At 47.3% G+C, this 19,583-nt stretch overlaps 1 protein-coding gene across 2 annotated transcripts in view; it reads left to right on the top strand.

Annotated features, from left to right (window-relative positions):
• The window catches only part of LOC119395815 (cubilin), a 63,735-nt gene extending 47,473 nt beyond the window's left edge, over positions 1-16,262 (top strand). For both annotated transcript variants that reach the window (XM_049415578.1, XM_037662823.2), the window contains 4 exons: positions 11,722-12,009; positions 12,434-12,571; positions 13,304-13,540; positions 16,092-16,262. In XM_049415578.1, the coding sequence (XP_049271535.1) occupies positions 11,722-12,009; positions 12,434-12,571; positions 13,304-13,540; positions 16,092-16,195 (767 nt within the window). In that variant the 3' untranslated portion in view covers positions 16,196-16,262. The remainder of the gene's footprint in view (positions 1-11,721; positions 12,010-12,433; positions 12,572-13,303; positions 13,541-16,091) is intronic.
• Positions 16,263-19,583: the final 3,321 nt, after the last annotated feature.

Here is a 19,583-nt window from a genome sequence, read left to right as displayed (position 1 = left end):
ATATTGACGGAATTTCGTGCCGCCAAAGCTACAGCATTCATGGAAGAAGGCATGCCAAAGAGAAATAAAAAAAAAGAAAGAACAGTTTTGGTCACATAAGATAACAACAAAAGATACAATATAATGTGGCCCTTGATTCATCAACAACACTTTTCAGATTAGTCTGCTCAGACCATCCGCATTGCCGTGCAATTTCCCTTTTTTATAACGAACCTCGAAGTTGTACTGCTGGAGGGTGAGGCTCCATCGGAGTAAGCGACCATTTTTGTGTGACATTTGATTGAGCCATGTCAGAGGACAGTGATCTGTCTCAAAGATGAACCTCGCTCCGTACAAATAACATGACAACTTCTGGGCTGCCCAAACCAAACAGGCACATTCCTTTTCGGAAGCACTATAGGCTTCCTCCCGGACCGTTAGTTTGCGGCTGGCATAGAGAATGGGATGTTCCTCATCATCATCACCAACTTGGGTAAGCACAACGCCCATGCCTCTGTCGCTTGCGTCGCATTGAACTATAAACTCTTTACTATAGTCCGGTGCGCGTAGCACAGGTCGTGAAACTAACAATGCTTTTAAACCCTGAAAGGCGGCTTCTTTACCCCCATCCCAATGCAAGTTAGTGGGCTCCCCTTTTCTCAGTGCGTCTGTAAGCGGACTTGCCAGTTGCGAAAAATTGGGAATGTAACGCTGGTAGTAGCCGACAAGTCCCAAGAAGGACCGAATGTCGGTCTTTGTGCGTGGCTGTGAAAAACCGGCAATCGCAGCTGTTTTCAGTTCGGCCGGCTGTCTCGTTCCCTGCCCAACAACATGGCCTAGGTAGGTCACTTGAGAGCAGCCAAAACTACATTTTTCCGCTTTCATTGTCAAACCCGCCCCTCTCAACCTCGAAAATACTTCCCTCAGATGCTTTAGGTGATCTTCCCAGCTGTCTGAAAATATCGCGACATCGTCAAGGTACGGGAGTGCGAACTCCTGTAGGTCTTTCAGTACGATGTCCATCAACTTGGAGAAACTGAAAGGCGCATTCTTTAGCCCGAAGCTTAGAACCAAAGGTCTAAAAGTGCCTACAGGTGAAATGAATGCGGCATAGCGGCTGGCACTTTCTGAAAGAGGAACCTGCCAGTATCCTCTCACGAGATCTAGCGTTGAAATGTATTTAGCAGCGCTGACCCTTTCGATTCGTTCCTCAATATTTGGGATCGGGTACAACTGATCCCTAGTGATGGCATTCAACCTCCTGTAGTCTACACATGGACGAGGGTCCTTGTTTGGGGCCTCCACAAGTATTAGTGGTGATGTGTAGTCACTCTCAGCAGGCTCGATCACCCCCAGCTCCAGCATGCGCCGTATCTCGGCCTCCATAATCTCCTTCTGTCGTGGGGACACGCGGTAAGGTTTGGATCTTACCGGTTCGGCTGATGTGAGTTCTATTTCGTGGGTTATCAGTTCGGTTCTACCCGGCCGATGACTGAACCTATCGAGATACTGCCTCAGTAGCTCCTTTAGTTCCTGTACCTGTTCAGGCTTAAGCGCTTCCGCGCCTACCGAGAAAGCTACAACCTCTTCAAGGCTAATTTCTGAGTCGGAAGTTAGGGTGGCTAGAATGGGGAGGTGTGAAAAGCGAGCCGTGTTTCCCTTGCCCGAAGGTGCCGCGTTGCGCGATCCCTCCGCTAGGTCGAGATATAGCGCGACAGTCGGAGGCGCTGCCTGCTCGCATGGGGGAGACGGTCGCAGTGGAAGGTGGAAGTCACTTGCGGCGGAAGCTTGTCAGCTTCGTTGGCGTGCATGTGCTTTTACGAGTTCCTTGTGTTAGTGCTACTTGAGAGGAATGACGTGTACAAGAAAAGAAGAAACTCAGCGATCATCTTAACGGATTCGCGCAAACGCACGGAGATAAAGAAGATATACACAAGGACTGTGTTTTGTGCCAGGCGCTGCAATTCGGTGTACAGAACATGTGCGCAAAAAGTGTCACTTTCCCGTGCGCCGGCATGCAGACAGATTCGCAGTTTGGAAGCGGGCAATACCAAAGGCCGACAGAGCGATACACCGAGAATTCGGCCATCTGTGAAAAAACATTTTGACACAAGGTAAATGTACTGAACCCGTTCAAGTGCTGGAAATTAAGGTTTTTGTGTGCGTGCGTGAGAGCACGGGTAAGTGATAAATGAATTGATCTGAACGTTTTATTTTCTTCTTCTGTTTTAGTTTTTTTATTATACTTTCATCGACTATAAACAGCAACGCAGCGATGCTCACCTTGTGTATTTAATCGCGGGCTACGCAGTTACAAAGCGCATTTTGCTATCGGGCTGCACACACTGCAAAAATGCGTGCATCGTGCTAATAGAAAGCACTGCATGACAGCCATGGGCGTAGGCAGGGGGGTGCAAAAGGGGCACTTGCCCCCCTCAGGCCACACCGGCACTTGCGCCCCACCCAAGCTATGCCAGCTCCCCCCCCCCTTTCCCAGCCGCGATGTAACACGGGTTTGCACCCCCCAAGACAAAATCCTGCCGACACCCATGATGACAGCTGCAAAGTCAGATAACTAGCAAATGGCATATTTGACGGCTGCTGTACCAATCAAAGTTACTACACAACTTGACACAGATATATGTAAAGCAGGCTGACACTTGCGTTCAGCACAGTGCGCTTGCATTCAAAGATAGTAGGCAGCTTGTTGCAACTCTGTAAGGAACGTGTTGCAGAAATGGGCTACGTCTAACATGTGAAGAATTGACACTATCAGTGGTCAAATTCTTTTGCATCACGATCGGGGGTTCATTTTCCTTTGAAGGGGCTCAACAAGGCATAACGCGAAGACAAATTAAAAAAAAAAATGAATACATGCGCATAACCTACAAGAATATCCACCAGTGTATATTGCTCAGAAAATGATGCTAATTAAATTTTGTTGAAGCCATGAAACTAATTGCTGTCTCAATTTCTATTCAACTTTGAGCATACTGGCTCCGTGACGACGCGACCTCGAGTGTAATGCAAATTCACCATTGAGTAAATGGCACAGAACAAATGGACAATGCAAGGCGCACTCTCGAGGTATATTTAGTAGTACGAGTAACTACAATGTATCAAAGGCTATCGCGTGAAAATGTTAGAAAACGTCGTCAAAGATATAACGTTCCTGCAGGAAGAAGCTTTCTTATTTACTCCGTAAATGTGTAGATAAATCTTATGAAGATGAAGATAATTTTGCCTTCATCAAACATGTAAACATTGGTTCATTCGAAATAACACTTCATCGAAGAATGGTTTCATTATGGAGGCTCGAATTATGCCTAGTTGTTGGCTGCCGAAAGGTTCGCACTAATGCCGTCATCCTTGAGTGAGACATAAGTGTATTGGCAATTTGTAAAAATGTTTATGTTGTGAAAGCTCTTTCACTGGCGAAAATCTAGCAACGACCGACGCGAGTGCATGGTCGTTGGCAGGGGGCGTAAAAAGGGCACTTCCCCTGCCTCCCTGAAGCCACACCAGCGTTCCCCCACTCCACCATACGCGATGCAGCACGGGTTTGCAGCCATGAAGACAAAACCCTGCCGACGCCCATGCGCGAGTGCATTATACCCCAGCGCAAGCTGGCAGCGCCTCCGACTGCAGCGCCACCGCTGCGGGATCGCGAATGGGGGCCAACTTAGAGCGGCCGGTTTTCACACCTCCCAATTCTAGCCACCCTATCGGAAGTTTTGGTGAATCCGTCGAACTCGGATTGGATTTCTTCGGGCTCCTTTAGGGCGAGATTCACAACCCCATGTCGTTCTACGTAAGGCTTCATCAGGTTACAGTGGTAGATTCTAACTTCCTTCCTTCGACCTGGCACTTTCAACGCGTAGTTAGTGTCAGAAAGCCTATGCAACACTTCGACTGGCCCGTCCCAATGTACTTCTAGTTTGTTCTTTCGCGATGGTCTGAGAATCATTACTTGATCCCCAATGCTAAATGTTCGAAGTCTGGCATTCCTGTCGTAATAAAGCTTGGCATTCCTTTGAGCCTTGTCCATGTTCTTTTCGACAAGCCCTTGTGTCGTACTTAGTCGTTCTAGCAGATTTAGCACGTATTCTACCACTGTTTGACTATCCCCTCTTTCTTCCCACATTTCTCTCAACATTCTAAGTGGGGAACGCAGCGTTCTGCCATACACTACCTCTGCCGGTGAGAACCCCGTGGCCTCATGTGGGACCGTACGCAAAGCGAACAAAGTAGCTGGAAGACAGCTTTCCCAGTCTTCCTTATGCTCATAACAAAGAGCGCGCAACACTCGCTTCAAGACTGAATGCCATCTCTCGACGCTGTTTGATTGAGGATGGTAGACAGAACTGTGTATCAACCTTATCCCAAACTTCTGTAAAAAAGTTGTAGTTAACGAGCTCGTGAAAACCGACCCTTGATCAGCCTGTATTTCTGCCGGAAAGCCGACGCGTGTGAAAACTGACAGAAGCGCGTCTACTATTTCTGTCGAAGTGGGCTCCTTCAGAGGGATTGCCTCTGGAAACTTCGTGGCTGGGCACAGCATGGTGAACAAATACCTATAACCCGACTTAGTTGCTGGTAGGGGACCCACTATGTCTATCACCAGACGTCGAAATGGTTCTGATATTATAGGTACCAATTTTAGCGGAGCTTTCCACTTTTCCCCAGGCTTACCCGTGCGTTGGCACGTGTCACAGGATCTTACAAATTCCTCCACATCTTTGAAGCACCCAGGCCAATAGTATTCCATTAGCAATCTCTCTTTGGATTTCTTTATTCCTAGGTGGCCGGACCACCCGCTTCCATGGCAGAGGTTCAAAAGATCCTCCCGGTATTCTCTAGGAACGACCAATTGATCTAGAATCCGGCCTCTTTTATCCCTGTAGTGCCGATACAACAAACCTCCTTCTTATGCAACGTCACGTTGCCCCTAGCGATCCCTTCTTTAGCGTTAAACTGTAATCTAGTTAAGCTAGGATCGTTCTCTTGCTGGGCTGCCAGCGACTCTCTGTTTACTCGTACAAGCCGATCAAAGTTTTTCGAGGCCGGCGACAGTACTGACCCCATTTTGCTTGTGCGAGTGTCAGCTAGTTCTCCCTGATCTAGTTCCGTTGATAAAGCCTCATTTTGCTGATCAGTTGACTCTCCCTCTAGGTCATGATCTAACTCCGTCAATAAAGCCTCATTTTGCTTATCAGCTGGCTCTATCTGCGCGCCTGTAGGGTTACCTAACTCCGTCTCTGTTGACGCTGTGATTGGTTCTTCTGGTGCCACAGAGGCGAGCTCTCGCGCCTTGGACCGAGTCAGCGCTTGAACAGTTCCTTCTCCAAGTTTCTGACCCCGCTCGCGCAGTATCCTGTCTGACCGATTTGAAAATATATACGGGTACTGCAACGACAGAGATGTCGAGACCGCTGCCTCAGTCACAATTTCTCCAAACGGCCCAGTGATCGTTACTTTAGCCATAGGAAGGCAGACGCTGTTTTCCTCTACAACCTGTTTGATCCACGCCACTTCTCCCGTAAAGTCATCTACAGTAATGTACGATGGGTGGACAATGTCCATGGTGGCGCCGCTGTCCCTGAGCACTTTGCAAGGTTTGCCGTTAACCTCCAGGTCATGGAGATACGGGCGTAACAGCTCTATGTTCTCGTCACTTTCGTCCGCGTAGGAAAAAACCACCTTAGGACTTCTGCAGTTTGCCGCGATATGTCCGGTCTTCTGACAGTTATAACAGCGAATGGGTCTGAAAGCCTCGAACTCTTTTCTTTGGGAATGTCCACCACTCGCGCTTTCACCCTTGTTCTCTGGCGTACTTGTTTCTCCCCTCGGATTGTCTAGCTTTTTCGCCTGTGAGCCCTTTCTGAACGAAAACTCTTTCCGCGATCCCTTTCGCCCGTCCGGTCCTCCACCCTCGATGCTCAGTTTTCTACGCATTGCGTAATCTTCGGCTAACTCGGCCGCCCTTTCCACAGTGTTTACGTTATCTCTGTCTTGCACCCATAGCCTCACGTTCTGTGGAATGCTCCTGTAAAATTGCTCTAGACAGATGGTCTCGATGACCCTGTCTCTACTCTCGTAGGATTCCGCACTTTTCAACCACTCTATTAGGTTTCTCTTCATGCCGTAGGCAAAGTCCGGATATCCCTCACTATCCTTCTTTTCTGTGTTTCGAAACCTTTGACGAAATGCCTCGGCTGAAAGGCGGTACTTCTTTAATAAGGCAGCCTTAACCTTCGCGTAATCATCTGCCTCTTGCGCGCTGAGTCTGGTAATTACTTCAGCCGCTTCATACGGTAACAGCGAAAGCAACCGCTGCGACCATGTACTTGGAGCAAAGTTCATCCTCTCGCAAGTCCGTTCAAAAATCCCGAGGAATATTCCTATATCTTTCCCGACTTGAAAAGGGTTTAGATATTTGTCCATGCGGTATGAATCTATCTCGCTCACTCTCTCAGGAGCCCCTCCACTCGTTTGAGCCAAACGTCTGCTTTCATTCTCAAGTTCGATTCTCCGCAACTCTCTTTCCTTCTCCCGTTCCTCTCTTTCCTTCTCCTGTTTCTCTCTTTCTCTTTCCTTCTCCCGTTCCTCTCTTTCCCTTTCCTCTCTTTTTCTTTCTTGCTCCTCAAACCTTTTGAAAGCGTTTAACGCGGTTTCAATCTCCCCCTTACTGGCTCTTTCCATAATCAGCTTCACAATTTGAGACCTGCCCATTCCTTCCTCAACCTCAATGCTTAGATCCTCACATACAAACAAAAGTTCGTCTTTTAGCATTGTCTTTAACTCCATGACTGCTGTTTTGCTTTGGTCCTGCTCGCTAATAGTTAGGTGATCCATCACTCAATATTCATAAAGAGGTGATCTACCTAACCCACACAAAAAACAATCTAGCTTCTGCACTACTTAAGTGTACACACAAAATGAAGCCTGGAAAGTCATAGCAAAGACCAAGCACTCACCACAACGCAGCACCATGTCGCAAGGTCCATCTCACCGCTGCCAACCAGTTGTAAGGAGTGGGGTTCGGCGGGTCTCGTTACGGTAGCTGGCTCTCAGGGAAGAGACGCGTTCTTTCAAGAAGGAACGTGTTTATTTACATGATGAAGTCAGGAGGTGAAAAGAAGAGAAATAACAGCAAAAGTCTTCGGCTTTTATAGCCCCGAGACTGTCACTGCATAAGCACTGGCAAACCGGTGTCAACGTCTCCCGCCAATCCGGTGACCTGTCGTCCTGGCGTCCGGCCTCCCGAAAGGAGGCAAAGAGTCACACAATACACTCGCCACGCCCCGAAGACTCGTAGGTGAGAAGGTCGGCGAGGAGTTTCAGTCCAAAGGGGAAAGGGCCGATGACCTCCGTTTCCACTGCCAGTAATACTTGGAAGAAGTGTTGAATGATGGCTGCCTCGGGTGAAGGCCCCACCTGGGTTGATGGGAGCGTCTTCAACGGCGCAGTCCCACGCTGACCAAAACGCACGACAAAGCGGGTGTGTCGAATTCCGGAAAACACGCAGACCGCTCCCTCTGGCGCAGGTTAATTTTCCCTGCTGCGGTAGCGTAGAAGGCAGATGTGGCTGGGTGAGAAACTCTCCTGCGGTGCTTTCTCACGCAGAGAACAACAAGCCAAAAGGGGGTCTCCGAATTCCGACGTCCTTTTTCTGGGAAATCCGTCGACAGCGACATGTCCGCCCGCCCGGCAAAAGCTCCTACAGGAAGAATCGGCATTCCTGCCTCCGTCTAAGCGCCGATACGGGGGGAGAAGACAGCATTCCGGTAGACAGCTGTACGCTCAATGGCGTCGGCCTCGATGAATTTTTAGGCCAAACTAACACCATCTTGAACGGCTGACTAGGTTCATACTTGTGTACATTGTCGATCAAAAAGCAAACATTACGCATATCTGAGGCACAACATCACTAGGTAAGTATTAGGTGGTGTGTTCCTTTAATAGAAAATGCATACATACGTAATTCTAAAGACCCTAGTTTCTTAAGCTGCGCTGAAACTTGCCTTCCTCCGTGCCCTCTGAACGAGCTCATTGTTGTGTTTCGGTTTCGGTTCTGTATTACACTTTACGAATGCCATGGGGCGCCGCTCTGGCATTCCTGTTTTACCCAGGCGACGTGTATATAAAGAGTATGTGGAGAGTACTCGTTGAGTGCGGACGTTTCTTCTGCTTCAGCGCTTCGCGCCAAACCGCGTGTTCGGGCTGGCTGGAGTCCCCGCCGGTCGCGTTGGTCACCGCCGGTCTTCGCCTGCTGCTGCGCCGGGACTACCAGCCCGCAACACAGCACTCATGTTTCCCGACGTATTGCCAGATGGCGTCCATATCTCACGCAGTGCCTCTTCTATCGTCTTTAGACGACATTTGCAGCGAAGCACGCAGATACGCGGCCAATTTTTTTATGAAGTTTCCTTCTGGTACTTCTTACTCTTTGCTTTGGGGTTCTGTGAAGACCCTTGTGCTTCAGGGGAAGCACGTCTTTTCATTTTTCTTGAGTCAAGGTCCATTTTCTCCGGTATCGAGTCATGGGATCCTGAGTCAGAGCTCCAATCTACCTCCTGTTCAGTAGGTACAATTATTTTACGGCCTGTGTTCGATGTGCTTGGCTTTGGTTTCGAAGGGCCTGGTTCAGATGAAACCTCAGTAATATCAACTGGAGAAGGTAGTAAAGGATTCTCAGCATATCGATTACCGCCCTGCAAGATTTGTGTCAGTTGAGTATTCACTACTTGTGCCAATGATTCGGTTAGGCTCACAAACAGAGTTTCCATCAACTTCGTCATCGATCTTTCCACCGTTGACGCTATTATATCCGTCAGCGACGAGTCGAGCATCTGATTGGCCCGGTTCGCAGCGGTGGCATAGCCACGTGAGCGCTCTGAAAGAACAGATCGGGCCTCACGCCGGGAGCATCGTTTCTGTTCAATTATCTCTAGAAGTTGCAACTCTTGTGTCCTCATAGGGCAACCTTCATCATCAGCTGCGTGAAATCCACTACATAAACAACATCTCACTTCTTGGGTTGAGCATTCATTAGTATTGTGTTGTTCAGCGCATGTACGGCACCTCACCTCCGATCTGCATCCCTTTAAGGTATGTCCGTACCTCCAGCATTTTCTGCACTGAAGTGGGCGAGGGGATAGCGCTTCAACACGATAAATCAGAGGTCATGCTTTAATTTCGGTCGGACGAGTCGTGCCGGCAAATGTCACGATCACCGACTCTGTAGGGACCTTCTTGTTCTCAACGTTACGCGAATACTGGAATATGGACACTGCTCCTGCTACGGCAAACATTTCTAGTATCTCTAGTGGTGTAAGGCTCGAGTCCACGCCACGAACTAGACCCTTCACACAGGCCAAATGGGCCGGCACGAAACAGCTCACCGGATGAGAGGCAAACGTTGTGCATTTCAGAAGATCTGTGATGCAGGTCTGGTCCGGCGAGCAGCACAGAATGCCACCACGTCCAAACTGACGCACCTCGGTGATCAGTTGGAAATGATCAGTTATCTTCCGGAGCTCTTCCTGAATTATTCTCGGGTTTTTCATGCGAATGGATTCACCATTGGTTGGAACCAGGGCCACAGGAACGCTGTTCAGACCACTGCGCAAAAAAAGATCGATTGGCAGGTCATTGTTAGCAAGGGAAGCCGACCAGGCAGAATATGCCTGGCCGGGAGACGAAAGAGACGTCAGGTTGAAGTGTCTAAGAGCACCGCCCGATTCGGCCGCACCCCCGCAGTAGGATGCACGTAGACACCCTTGAAGGAACCGCTGAGGGTGAACACGACTTGGATAAGGAAGCTCAGGGCAGGACCACGAACTGTAGGACCACGCCTAGAGGCCTAGCATGCGGGAACCTGCGTTCGCAGCCGGAGAAGGTGTACTGAGTTTTAATCGAAGAGGAAGACAAACTGCGGAAGAGAATTGAATGGTTTTGCGAGAGCAGTATGTCGTCCCTGCTTGTTCGGAGACGCGCTGCGTTTCAGTTCCATCAAAGAGAGTCTTGCGCTGTGGAAAATTTTGAGGGCGTGCTTATGTGCGCGTATCTTTTTTTATTTTATTAAAAAAAATTTTGCATCACATTGGGCAAGGCGAAAAAGGCATAAAGATGCGGTCGGTCCTATCTCGTGCGTCTTTATAAACTTGCGTTTACTTGTGTCTCGCTCACTGAGCGTGAACTTCACCGGTGTGACTAAAGAAATATTCTCATTGATTATAGTCTGTGTCAATATTCTTGCCTTTGGTTCTCATGAGCTCGAAATAGGACGCAACATGACACCGCTTTCTATGGTTCCTTTTACTGTGCTGACCATCATCGGATAAATATTATTGATATGGTCCTGTCTCTCACATGTGTCTGTCTTTCTTTAGCGCTAAACCACGATGTTAAGTACTCACCAACTCGCCCAACAACAAGTTCTTATTATTGATATGGTTTCAGCGTACTTTCAAGGTTGAGCGTTTCGTTATACAGTAATCTCTCAGTTGCACGAATGTCAGTTTAACGAATATTTCAGAATAACGAACTTTTAGAAAATCCCCCGGTGAGTTTCCTATGCATTCTTTGCAATAACTTTTCAGTTGAAGGAATTTCTAAATAGCGAATATTTCAGTTGAACGAACTTGATCAGCGGACCTAGGGCTCACTTCTGAAATCAGTTCAACGAAGTCTTGCGCTCTGCAGCGTTGACATCCGAATCAGCTAACACTAGCCGGTGCTGTAGGGTGCCTTGGAAAGTAGCGAGACTTCGTGTGTCAGCTACAAGCTGTGCCACAGGAAGTGCACAAAAACATACACTCTCTGGGCGCACCTGTTACTTCCTGCACTTTAAAAGCACCAGTGCAAATGAAAATTACTCTTTTTTTTTCAAAATTAAATAGGTAGCAATGCAACTAACACGCACTCCATACATACTGATGTACACAACTCCATAACTTGCACTTCCCAGTTTTGACTCCATGTCTGTTGTGCCCTCTGGTGTTCCATATTCTAGTGACTATGGAACTATATTCTTGGGTCCCCTGAACTTCACTCAAGTGAGAGTTCACTGTATGACGGTAATAGTATCGTTAGCGCACGAAAAATAAACTGTGAAATCACGCCTTGTACTGCCGTTATGCTCATGTGCCTGTCTATATACACGGTAACTACAAACGCGCGTTTTTCTGCCGCTGTCAGAGACTTGTGCATTGTTTTCTTGCAAAGATTCGTGATGATAGCCAATTCTCAAGAAGCTTTTCCTGCGTTATTAAAAGTTCTTCCGATTTTCTCCAGCGGCGGCATCTTGGTCAGTTGGTGAGTGACTATGACAGAGATGACGCTCGAAAGGTGCACTGAATCATGCGTGGTATCCAAATGTATCAAGTTCTCGCCAACGTTTTTCAATTTCAGTCGTATACTTATTATTCAGAGTAAACCCCTGAAAAAGTGCTGGCTAAACTACAAGTACACGAAACAAGGACAATGTCATGTGAGCATTTGCACTGACTCACTATAGCTCAAATAAAGAACTGACGGCGCGCTCAGTAACCTGCAAGTGCGCCCCCGACACGCTGCTAACAAAACGTGCTTCCACGGTATACCACCAGGTCGCGCGTCAGTTAACACCTGTGGAAGAGCACCTTTTACCTGTCGGTTCCGATACATGAAAAGGTTCGGCATGTTGGAGACATGGAGCGAGCGCAAGTATAAATGCCGACCAAGCGCCTATGGACGCAGGACCGGCCGTGGGACGTCCTGGCGGCGGCTCTTCCTCGCCGACGCAGCCGTCTTCCTGCGGCAGGCTGCACTACGACGGCGGTGTGCTGGAGAGCCCGCGGCATCCATTCGCGTATCCGGCCAACTTGGACTGCCGCTACTGGATCCACCGTGCCAGTCCGAGCGTATGCCGCGCGCAACTCACTTTCGGTCGATTCGACGTGGGCGTTCAGAGGAGTGGACGCTGCCCTTCCGACTACCTAGAGATCCAGGGGACCCGCTACTGCGGCCGCCGCGACGGCCAGACGAGTGAGTATTTTAAAGAATAATACAAATAGAAAGCATGGCTGCAGGCTGCAGTTACGTCTCTATGTGGCCGTCAGATTACCACCTATTCTCGAACAGTGCAGCGATTTACTTTCTAACGGGCCGCGTTCGTATAGTTCCTACGAACGTGAAAATTCCTAATATCGTCCAGAGAAAACTTGTAGAAAAATTATTTCGCTTGTGTAGCATGTAGTACATTGTATATTGTCTTCCTACATAGCTTACAACGAGCATACTCTACGTGCGAATTGCCACGCTGAATTCGTGATTGGAAGACATCCATGGGAATATACTTATGAGGCGGTCTATGTGGTACAGGCTTCGGAGTGAGTTCCACGAGCAGCGTAGCGACTGTACGCGTGTATAGTGCACTCCACATGTGACGCCACATACTCTCCCGACGCAGTCATCGTGGACTTTCCCCGGGGACGCAACTCCATCGAGCTGAAGCTGCACACGGACGACGTGTACGAGCGCTCAGGGTTCCGCATCGACGTCAAGCAGATCTCCAGCGGATGCGTGGCATCTCCCCTGCCAGGAGAAGGTGACCGCCGTCATACCTATACTCTGTATATACATACTTATCTCTAAAACATGCACTTTCGTAGTGTTCCGCGCAAGAGAGAGAGAAGAAATAGTAGAGGAGGAAAGGCAGGGAGGTTAACCAGTCTAGGACAGCCGGTTTGCTGCCCTACACTTGGGGACAGGTTTCATTGGCTCTCTACCAACGTTTTTTTCATTGTTGTTGTTGTCTTTGTCGACTCCTGCTGGCACCGTGAGTATATGAACGCCAGTGAGATAAAATTTTCTTTACTGTGTTCACACTCCTGATATTTCCTTAGCAGTGAGTGCGGAGTAATTCGCCACTGCTTTCTCCATCGCAATGTCACAACCGCTAAAGCTGTGTTATGAGTATCTGGGCACCAGTTCGGGGTGGGTACGATACCAACCATGACCTGGTGCCAGAACTGACTGCGCCGCTGCCTGCAGTCAGGTTATTCCGCTTATTCAGGCCCTTTTCCTCCCTATGTAGGGTCTGCCCAACAGGGGTGGCCCTACCAATATGTGTACGACAGTTGACCTAGCTCCTATAGGAGAGGCGCGCAAGCCCTTCCATCGCGTAACGATAAGGATACCAACAGAAGACCTGACACTCGAAAATTCATTATTCATCAATTATTGGCTTACTTCCTTACGATCGTGACCGCTGATCCTCAGCCGTGTATATTGACACCCCGAATCCCTAATATGCCTATACACGTCTTTCTGCCAGCAGATTGCGACCAGGTGATCACGAGCGAGGTATTCCAGCTGATGAGCCCGGGCTTCCGACGCGGAGGCTACACGGGGGGCATACACTGCATCTACACGCTGCGCAAGCACGACTTCCGAGTCTGCGCGCTAGAGATCAAGATGGACGCCTTCGAACTGGAGCAGGACCCCGGATGCTCCAAGGACTACCTGCAATTCGGCACACTGCGCTTCTGCGGCAAGCAGGCGTACGGAGCCACACGTGAGTTCGCTCGGCTGTGTCGCGCGCGACGGGTCCCAACAACTTTAACAACTGGTGCTCAAAAGAAATAATGATAATGAAACAGGAATGGGAAGACAATGCTCATGGTCAGCCACCGAGAAAGTATTAACTGCTGCGACGGCAAAGTTAAACGATAAGAAGATAGTCACATAGCTACATAACGACGCCAACCTCTCCTATTGCATCACCAATGAAGAAAGAGAGAGAACAAACCATTTGTGGTCGTTGAAGAGCACGCTTTGTGCCAACGGAGGTTTCTCGTCTCCTTCTAACATCTTTACGAGACTATACATTAATCAGCGAGAGGCGCAGCGTGCTTTAATTGTGCAACTACGAATAGCGGCGCTCAGGCGACCCACTGGCCGGCACTGACTGCCAGGCCAACAATGCCTGAAGAAAACCTATGAAATATGAACAAAATATCTCACTGTACATTTGCGAAGCTATAAAATAGCGCCTTAAAGAATGTGAATACGAAAGAATGGATAAAGCCGGGGAGTTTAACTAGAACTGCAAATATGGTTTGCTACCCTGCAATATATGGAAGGGGGAAGTGGAGATATAAATGTAAGACTAAAACATAGATGGTTAAACGGAGAGCACACTGCGGAACACAATCACAACCGGTCACAATCATCACACTATATACGGCACAAGATCAGTTTGCAACGGAACGATTGCCGATTCAGGCTGCAGCCGTTTGTGCAGGTCTGTTATAACATTACCAGTTCCCTTGTCGCCCTCTGGTGCAACGACTTGTGAGGTATGAATTCCAAAATTATTTGCTCTGATAATGGTCTCTGATTAAAGCGACCTAGCACAGTAGTAAGCGATTCTTTGTGGTTAAGAGTTCGACGAAAGTTAGTCTGGTCAGGTAGCATGATGAGAAAGGAGATGCGGTCACTGACCGAGTCAGGGTGAAAAGACAGAGACGTTCCGGGACCCGTACGGGTTCCTTGATCACACTAAGCAGGCAAGAGCCGTAAGTTGCTTTTTATTCTAAAATATGACGTAATGAAAAGGTGTAGCTGGCAGGTAGATTACCATATGTGCCCTCCGTCGTTTTATTGACACCGATTCCAAAAGTAGCCTTGTGGCCGAATTCTTTTCCTTGGCTATTATAGCAGCGTTATCCAAATCAATGCAATGACCGCGATTATCGGCGTGCTCGGCCAGGGCGTTCGACGCTTTCTTTTTGTTGACGACGTCCCATTGATGTTCCTTTAATATTCTGGTGAAGTTGCCACTTTTGCCGATGTAACTGCCGCTATTCTGCGCATGGTATCTTGTAGACAACACCGGGGTAGCTCCTGCTGTCTAAACAATCTTTCACGTTGAGAAGCTGAGTCATCAGCTTGTTAAACGGCATGTGCGCAACGCGAAGGTCATACATTGAAACGATACGGCTTAGAGCTTCGCTGACTCCAGGAGCATATGAAACGACTTCTTCGAAACGACTTGCCCTGGGATCGCCTGAGATTGAGGACACGATCTTCAATATTCTTAATAAATTTCTGCGGGTACCCATTCGTCAATAGTTCGTGATGTATTGTCTGAAGTTCTTTCCTCATTTCGTCGTCACTTGAGCAAATACGTGTTGCCCGCGTCCGTTGTTTCTTCTCTGGTGACGCGGGCAACACGCATTTGCTCAAGCGACTTACGGCTCCTGCCTCCTTAGTGTGATCAAGGAACCCGTGCGGGTCCCGAAACCTCTCTGTGTTTTCATCTTGACTTGGTCAGCGACCGCATCTTCTTCCTTAAGCGATTCTTTGTGTACAATGTAGCTATATTTGCGTACAGTCTCACGCAAAACGCGCTCAAAGATCTCCTTTCAGGCGGACTTTTCTGAAGAACTAAACCTGCACCATCGGCATCGTTATCATCATAAGCCTATTTATGCCCACTGCAGGGCGCAGGCCTCTCCTAGCGATCTCCAGTGACCTATGTCTTGCAATGCACCACGTTGACTTCATCTTATGACGTCTGCAAGAAGCGGCCGGCTCCGGCACCACTTTCCGTCCGCAAGTTTGCACGAATATAACGTTACGTTTACTGTTGTTCCAGAAAACTTTCCTTACGGCGCTGCGGGCAAAACTATGCGACGGCTTGTTGTACTTCGTGGCAGACTTTCCCGAAGAACGACTGAAACGTGATGGCAGTATCAGAAAGCCTACTAAATGGGGTATGCCTTGAGCTTTCGCCATGATGTTTAAATAGCCGCGATGGCAACACACACCATAATGGATTTAATAAAACGTGAATCGGTGAATTCCAATTTCTAAATGTTTATATAGCGGCTTCATCAGTGATCGTAGCAAGATTTATCATTTCCGCTGGTCCGAATAATGCGTCGCCCAAAAACAACAGATCTGCATTTCTATGGCGTGTATCTTTTTTTTTTCTTTTTTAAGAATTGTCATATGGCTCAAACATCCGATGTATTAATAATTACGAATCTATGCAATGTACGTCCGATGCTTCAGCCTTATTTTCTTCCTCGCGCTTTTTTGTTGTTGTTTTCTTTACCCAGGGACAATCGAGTTCCTGGAAGACGAGATGAAGATCCAGTTCCACACAAACCCCACCGTCAGCGGCGCTGGCTTCCTGCTGACCGGCAAGCAAGTCACCTGTTAACTCGTCGGTTTCTGGAGACGCTTTTTTTTTGATAGAGTTCATTAAAGAGGCTTGTTTTCGCGGTGTTCGCTTAGCAGTTTGCTCATCGCGGGACATTCGGTTACGCAAGCACAGAACATGCCCACCGTGCGCGTGAAGCTATAGAACCCTTTCTTTGAACGCTAGCCGATGTCGACCTCTTTGGTCTCGTCTCGCGCATCATCGAGGTGCGATACCTATAGCTGCTACGCCGCTGGCACGCTCATCATCACCGCCAGCGTTCTGAGACACCTACAGTGCAGCGCTAAACTCTGCTATCGTTTTCAATGCTCATTGGTGGAATGAGAACGAGGTAAGGGAGATCAACATGGCATCACACATACACCAACTGTCAAGTTTCAAGCACGTGGCGAAGTTCACGAAGTTTTTCGTTCGTAAGTGGTGTTTTCCGTTGGCCAGTCGCCTCCGCTCAGCGTCGGGATTGGTGGAATGTGTGTGTATTTGTCTGTCTGTCTAGCCGCCTACGTCTTCATGCTCTCGCGGCCGTTTCATTAATTCGATAAGAATCAAAATTGACACGGCATAGCGTATGACGAACATAAATGGCAAGTCATAACATAAAAATCATGTCATGCATGTTATGTACGTCATGATACACACGACACGGTCTTGGTGGTCTCGCGGCAGTTTCATTAAAATTGGCAAGGCATGACATGAGTATGTGACGCACATAAACGACGACCGTCACGGGGTGCGGGGCGCCGGTACATCCAGTGACTAGCGCCACGCACGTCTGACACGGAAGTAGGGGCCAATACGTTCAAAGAAATAAGATAAAAAGTTCAAGGTCATGAGGCGCGATGACATAACGTTTAGGCTGCGCCCCACTCCCTTGCCATTCCCCTCGTGTGGCTTCCAGCGAGCTCGTGGCGAAGAAATTAGGGAGAAAGCGCTCGGCTCGGATGATAACTCCACTTGTACTGCATGGATTCGAAAATTTTGCGCATAAGGAAATTCGCATACAAGGCAACAGATTCCAACTGAAAGTGATTAATAATAATATCTGGGGTTTTACGTCCCAAAACTACGTTATGATTGTGAGGGACGCCGTAGTGGAGGGCTCCGAAAATTTTGACCATCTGGTGTTTTTACGTGCACTGACATCGCACAGTACACGGGCCTCTACGATTTCGCCTCCATCGAAATGCGACCGCCGCGGCCGGGATCGAACCCGCGACATTCGGGTGAGCAGCCGAACACCGTAACCGCTGCACCAACGCGGCGGACAATTAACGTCCTTCTACGCGTATAATAGCTTAAAATGATGTTGCTGGGCCCCTTTAAATAGTCATATCTAACCCCTGCTATTTTTGCAAAAGGGCTATATGTACGTGTCCAAGTGGACATTACCAACGAGAACATTTTCCGCGATAAGTTCTCTAGTTCGGTAAAATAATGTAATTATTCATTTTAAATTTCTCACCTCATGTCGCATGCTTAACTGCGCTGTTCGAGCCGAGCGGCAGACAAACCATGTCTGTTTAGAACTAGCGCCATTTTTTAGATAGGTTGCCTCAAAACGTGTTACGAATAGATTGGCCACGCCATCTTACAGCAGATTTTGGGCGGGCTATCTCGCTAGTGGTACCATAGTTAGAGGATTTCCTCTAAAGAGACACTCTCAGTCAGTCCCAGATAAAGTGCCAACTAATATATATCTACAGGATATAAACAACTAAACGAAAAATGTATAACTTGTTTGCTATTTCTAGCACTTTACGCGGGACTTGGTTAAGAAGGTGCATAAACTCACCATAACGCATGTCCCAAAGATAGCAGATAAAAACGTTCATTAGCACAATTTTGGCATTTAGGAGAAGTTATTTATGAAAGAGATAGAAATATATGAAAATGAAGTTATTTATGAAGGTTTCCTTAACGTTAATGTTCACCTAACGATGTAGCTTGTGTACAAAAACGGCAGGGCCTAGTTATAACAGTTTCTTTTAGAAATAAGTGTTTCGCATAAAAAGGAGGTGAAAACCTAAATCGCCTTATCGCGGAAATAATTATTTTAATGCAGCATACACGCGAGGCGGTTGTGCGTGATGGTGCAGTTTTTAGCGTGTTTTTACTTCAGTCTTCGGTCAATTCTTTGCCACTTGAAACGTTTGTCCGTTGCTGTTTTGGCAGATCGCTTTGCGAACAGCGCTCGTTTTTCCCGTTTACATCCTTGCAGGCTTTCTGCGCTGTTCACAAACTTATAAAGGGATGTGGTTTATTTATTTATTTATTTATTTATTTATTTATTTATTTATTTATTTATTTATTTATTTTATTTATTTATTTATTTATTTATTTATTTATTTATTTATTTATTTATTTATTTATTTATTTATCTTGCACGCGCGTAGGATTTTCATCGAAGTACTAGAAACATCTTCCACGTGTGCGTATGGACACGCGTGGAAGGGATTCTCTGGCTGCGCGCGCACACGGAAGTTTAGCGTCAACGTGGGCCACAAACAACGTAATGTACGAACCAGCGCCACTATATGTATGCATGGTGCATACGCTCCATCCTTATCAACGCGATCTTACCACAGTATATACCAAAAAGCGCTAATTAGGCTCGGCATGGTCGCGCTGCAAACGAACAGCAACGCACTCAGTGTATACATACAGCTTCCCCGTTCGATTCACTAAACGCAAGACGTGTAACATGCCATATGACAAAGAAATATGCGGCATATACGCACGAGCGTTTCATAAAAACTGTTTATTACGCATGCAAGTGTGTACGCTCTTTTCACCGTTCACTGAGACGAAACTGGTTAGTTGCCGGGGGCGAAGGCAGCGTTTATACATCAGTTTCCTCTGGCGTAGAACTTGCATAATTTGCGGGAAAGCACTTCACATGCATTTTTGCGCACATATATCCATTATATACACGGGCGGACACAGGAGGGAAAGGGGGGGGGGTCCCGACGTCCTGAGCCTGCCTCCCTTCCTTAATTTTTTAATGTATAAACTGAGCTTTGGTGTTGACGCCCCACGCTCAGCTTTATATATATATATATATATATATATATATATATATATATATATATATATATATATATATATATATATATATATATATTTATATATATATATATATATATATATATATATATATATATATAAATATATATATATATATATATATATATATATATATATATATATATATATATATATATATATATATTCTGTCTATGGGGCTAAAAATAACAGCACATCCGTGCTCAAACGCAAGGTATTCGTCGTTCAGAAGCGGCCGTGCTCTCATACGAATAAATTATCAAATGAATGCCTAAATGTTCCGTCCTCTATAATATAAAATCGCCGTTCCCTGTCTCTTCTCATC

This window comes from Rhipicephalus sanguineus, chromosome 1 (assembly GCF_013339695.2).
Source record: "Rhipicephalus sanguineus isolate Rsan-2018 chromosome 1, BIME_Rsan_1.4, whole genome shotgun sequence".
NCBI classification, from domain to species: Eukaryota; Metazoa; Arthropoda; class Arachnida; order Ixodida; family Ixodidae; genus Rhipicephalus; species Rhipicephalus sanguineus.
The sequence above is the reverse complement of the archived record's forward strand: the minus strand, read 5'-3'. Positions and strand labels throughout refer to the sequence as shown.